The sequence below is a fragment of the Aspergillus mulundensis genome (assembly GCF_003369625.1).
Source record: "Aspergillus mulundensis strain DSM 5745 chromosome Unknown scaffold_1, whole genome shotgun sequence".
NCBI lineage: Eukaryota > Fungi > Ascomycota > Eurotiomycetes > Eurotiales > Aspergillaceae > Aspergillus > Aspergillus mulundensis.
Window position 1 is genome coordinate 2,855,875 of NW_020797889.1, and position 4,775 is coordinate 2,860,649.

A 4,775-nucleotide genomic window follows, 5' to 3' on the forward strand; every position below is an offset into this window, starting at 1 on the left:
AGGTTAAATAAATTAAAGCTTATGCTAGGATAGTTATAAAAAAAAAGCTAGTAATTAAAAATAGCTAGTTAAATATTTAAAGGTTAATTTAAATTTTTAAAAAGTAGTTAAAGTTAAAATTTAAATTAAAAAACCTAAAGGTATTATACTACCTTTAAAGGTTTTAAAACTTTTTAGTTATTAAGGGGAACTTATTTTTATTAAAAAATTAAATATATATGGCCTTAAAAAGCGGATGTTTATAAAATTAAAAGCTAATTAAAAAGGTAAAAATAAAAATAAAAAATAAAAAATTTAAAATAAAATAAAATAAAATTATAATATTTATACTTTTATAATAAGGCCTTTGCCCTAAGTATAAGGTTTTTTAATTATTATAATAACTAGTAAAGTTATAAAAAAATATAAAATTAAATAAGTAAAATAAAAAGATATTATATATTTAGTTAGTATAGGTTAACTTAAAAAAAAAGACTTTTAATTAAGTATATAAGTTAAGTAAACCCGGGCTTATAACCTATTAAAAAAAAATAAATAATTATTATATATAAAAGTTTTTTATATTACTTAGTGTACTAAGCTAAATATTTTAGGGATAAATAAAAAGTTTTATGGGTAGTTATTTAGGCTAGAAGAACCTTCCTCCACCGGAGCCCTAAGGCCTCCGGTGGCCTCAGGCACCCACTTCCAGCACCGTCCGCTGTACTTGCAAGTATCCTTGCAGAGGACAAGGGTGTGGTAGTCGTCCTGATGCGTCAGCACCGTCTCACTAACAACATCCGGATAGTGTGCGAACTCGAGGGATAAGGAAAGAAAGACCTACATCCGGATCAACCGTAAGACAAAACGCACACAACCAGCACCTGGCCATCCCATCAAGGAGGATCCCATTTCGCGACGAATACAGCCTATCCGGTCCAATGGGTTCTTCATCGTCTTCCTTTTCCGGTTTCATCCACTTCACCCCCCACCCATTCCTCCCCCACAACTCCCGCAGACAAAGCGGAAAGACATGCGTCGCCCGAACGCCCCTCAGCTTCTCAGGCGGGGGGTCTCTCATCCCCGTAACAACACACCCTCTATCTCTCTCGAGAACACGCTCCCCAAAGCGCAAATGGCGCGGGTCCCGCGGCGACCCGGTCCTCGAGACGGGGCTGAATGATTCGGGCGTGTACAGGCGGTGCAGGGGCGGTTCGTCTGTGTCTCTTGCTTCGATAAGCTGGACGTTCGGGGCTAGAAAGACGTAGCGGCCTTTTTGCAGGGGCGTTGAGGAGCGCGGGAGCGGGGCGGAGCCGAAATTGTCACTGGGGGTTATGGGGTGGATGGACCATTTTTCGGGCGGGATTGGGGCTTCGATGAAGTGCGTGCAGAGTCGGTAGAAGGTGCTGTTGGAGATTTGGGGTGGGGTGTTTATGTAGAGGCCTGGTGTTCCGGGCATGTTAAGAGTACCTTGGGCAGGTGGTTGATCCTTAGCGGTCGACTGGGGCTTACCTCCTAGATGGTCGCCGTTCGCGGCGAAGATGTATGCGTTGCGGATTTGATGGGGGTCGGGCGCTTCGAACGACGGCATGGTTTTATTTAGGTATATTAATGTATTGACGCAGGAGTGAATTTGAAGGGCAATTGAGGTTGCATTGAAGAGGTCCCAATCGTGATATCATGGCTGCGCATATCTCAGGAACCACAAAGATCGACAGCGCAGAGCCCAGTCCCGCCATACCTAGGTAGCCACCTGCAGCCAGTAGATATCGCGCCAGTGCGCAAATGTCACGATCACGCCGCTGATGCATGGTCCCACGGCCTCATAAGCCCAACCCCTTACCATCTCATCAAGATACAAGGATTACATATCAAGCGCACTCCCCGCCACACTGCCCACCTGCAACACCCCACCGCACCCGCGCACCGTCGGGCCAAAAATATCCGCGATAACCGTCTGCCCCGCAACCATAGAGTACGTGCCCGTCAACCCACAGATAACCCTCATGACCGTGAAAACGCCCATGTTCGGCGCGAGGGCTGTCCCCACGCTCGCGAGGAGCATGACTGCCGTCGCGGCGTCGTAGCTTTGCTTCCGGGTGAAGAGTTCGGCGAGGGGCGGGCGACCAGAGGAGGCTGGAGATGCCCATTGCGATTAGCACGGCGGCGTTGGTGATGTTTAATATCTCGGGGGTTGTGTGGAGGTCTGTGGAGATTTCGGGGTGGCGATTAGGAGTTGAGGGTTGTGCTGAGGAATGTTGCGACTAGGGTGTTCCAGCTGACGATGGAGAGGGTGAGGTGTTTGAGGGATCGGCTTTTGCTGACCTCATTTTAGTTCTGGATTTGGACTTGATGGGGAGGTTGTGGTTGTTGTTGCGACTGGTGGCGGCATCGTGAGTCTGGGCTTGGCTTAGGGCTAGGTTTCCAATGTGGATGCGCCCACTCTACTCCACAGCTGCTAAATATATAGAGCATATAGCCTTGATGGCTGTGATGTCTTCTGAAACTAAATGCCATGTAGAACCCGTGTCTATCTTTCTACCTAGGTATGGGACTTGTTCTAGCAAATGGCTCTGTGCTGACAATGTGCTTCTACTTAGCAGTAGTGCTTATAGCAAACATTGGCAATACACCATCATTCCATAATCAATATACTAGGCGGCATGACGCAAGAAATAGGCATTTAACTGCGTGGACAATGTGCACTCTCATGGCTCAAAAGGATATTGCTACTCTGTGCAGTCTGTACAGTCTACTGACAAACTTCTAGTAAGTGCCTCATACTGTCTTCCTCTGTATATTAGCCGGGGCTGTGTGCCTGTCGCTGCATTTGGCAGTCGGCCATGTCAGCCCTGTCCGCTGAGCACATTGTCAATCGGCTTCATAAATCAGGGAAACCAAAGTCATTCAGGATATCAAGAGATGATGACCGGAGTATTTGATCAGATGTATACTTGATCTCGGTCTTAAGCACGGACTTTACACTTTATCAAGGCACGGAGTTTTTATACTCCTATGTAAGTCATCCATCTGATGTCATTTAGGGTTGCTTACATCGAGATCATCCCAATTGCATATCTTCGTAATCTTCACCGGAGAAAAAAGCAAGAAATCTCACTAAATGATATAAGCAACAACAGCGCCACAAGTCTCAAACGTAATTGGCCGGACAAACCGCTCGCATACTCTAAACAACAGAAACCCGACCCAGCCCAGCCCTGACGAAAAGCGGACCCTTGACAGAAAGTCCAGAAAGTCCAGAACCCTCAAGCGTCCCCGAAAAAAGAAAAACGCTGGCCAAGGTCAGTAGCAGCACCAAAACCCCGAGAGTGGATAGCCGGATATTTGCCTTCCACGTCGCCAGCGTGCGTGCCCGCTTCGCCTTGAACAGCTGGTCGCGTTCTGGCAGGGGTAAGTACTCCAGCACCATGCCGCTCTCGTACTCCTTTGTATTGGTGTAGTGCGCGAAGCGGGCCACGACGCGGATCACGTAGCGGATCATGAATTGGGCGAGGAGGGGGGTCTCGAGCGAGTGCACGCGCGACATGCGGTAGGAGAAGTCGCAGATTTCTTTGATCCGCGGGTGGATTGTGGCTCTGTAGGAGGTGAGGGCGTGGCGGATCTCGGCGTCGGTGGGTTTAGTCGTTGTACCGGTGTATGCGGCGTTGAGTTTCTGCAGGCAGTTTGCGAGCGCGGCGGAAGACTCGATGCAGAGGTTTGCGCCTTGGGCGAAGTTGGGCGTTAACTGGGTTGTTAGTGAGGGAGGTTTGTGAGGGGGGTAGGAGGCTACCTTGAACACGGTATCGCCAACGCCGGCCATCCGCCCGGCAGCCCACGTCTTTAAGATCCCCTCCGGGGTTGGTGTCGATGCAACAGAGGGTGTGATCTGCCACAGGTCGCGAAATTTAATGTTCCCGTACAAGTGGTGGTCACCGAGTTCTTCTAGCTTCGCCTTGACTTCGGCCTGCGACCATCGCGGCACGTTAGGGTGGACGTACGTTTGGTCCATCTTGATCATAACGAACCAGTTGATGGTGGAGTCGGCGTTGGGTATGATGGTCCAAAAGGCGTGCGGATAGGAGCGGGTATAGATCTCCCCTGGCTTTAGGGTTGCTGTCATCCCCGTCCCTTTGGTCGGCGTGGTCATGCCGAGACAACAGGTGTAGTCGACAGTCAAGTTGCTCTTGTCTTTGATCAGTGGGGAATCTGCTAATCGCCACATTTCTCGCAGGGTGATGCCATGGACTCCGTCTGCGCCGACGACGATGTCTCCGGTATATTTCTCTCCCTTCTCGGTGGTGACCGTAAGTCGTCCGTCGGAGGTTGTGTTGGGATTGATATCGACAACTCTTGTTCCAGTTTTGACCTTTGAGCGCCCTTCCAGCGAGGTAAAGAGGGCGTATAGGAGGTTTCGGCGGGTGAGTGCTGTGAATGGGTATCCGATCCTGTCTAGGGGTCAGGGAAGGTTGGGAGAAGGAAGGTGAGTCTTACCCAGTAAGGTTCCGCGCAAACATCGGGTGTCGACGAGTATACCCATCAGGAAGGGCGACATTGATAGACTGGATATCCGTCGTACATTTCCCCAGATGGTCAAGAATGCCGAGTTGATCTAGGATACGGCATCCTGCTGGCTGAAGGGCAACGGAGCCACCGATATTCGTCGTAATATCTTGGTGCTTCTCCAGAACAACATAGTCAATCCCAGCTTTCTCTAGACAGTGCGCGAGCGTGAGGCCGGAGACGGCACCGCCGATTATGATAACTCGAAGTTGCGAGCTGTTGGTTGTGGACTTCAT

General features: G+C 49.2%; 2 protein-coding genes across 2 annotated transcripts; both read right to left on the minus strand.

Moving 5' to 3' along the window:
* Positions 1-575: 575 nt before the first annotated feature.
* DSM5745_02428 (HNH endonuclease signature motif containing protein) lies at positions 576-1,570 on the minus strand (the record flags this gene model as incomplete). The annotated part of the gene is made up of 3 exons (XM_026744444.1): positions 576-580; positions 639-747; positions 824-1,570. 3 exons carry the CDS (start codon positions 1,568-1,570, stop codon positions 576-578), a joined length of 861 nt encoding a protein of 286 aa, XP_026607607.1.
* A 1,596-nt stretch (positions 1,571-3,166) lies between these two features.
* DSM5745_02429 (FAD-dependent oxidoreductase) lies at positions 3,167-4,775 on the minus strand (the record flags this gene model as incomplete). The annotated part of the gene is made up of 2 exons (XM_026744445.1): positions 3,167-4,424; positions 4,471-4,775. 2 exons carry the CDS (start codon positions 4,773-4,775, stop codon positions 3,167-3,169), a joined length of 1,563 nt encoding a protein of 520 aa, XP_026607608.1.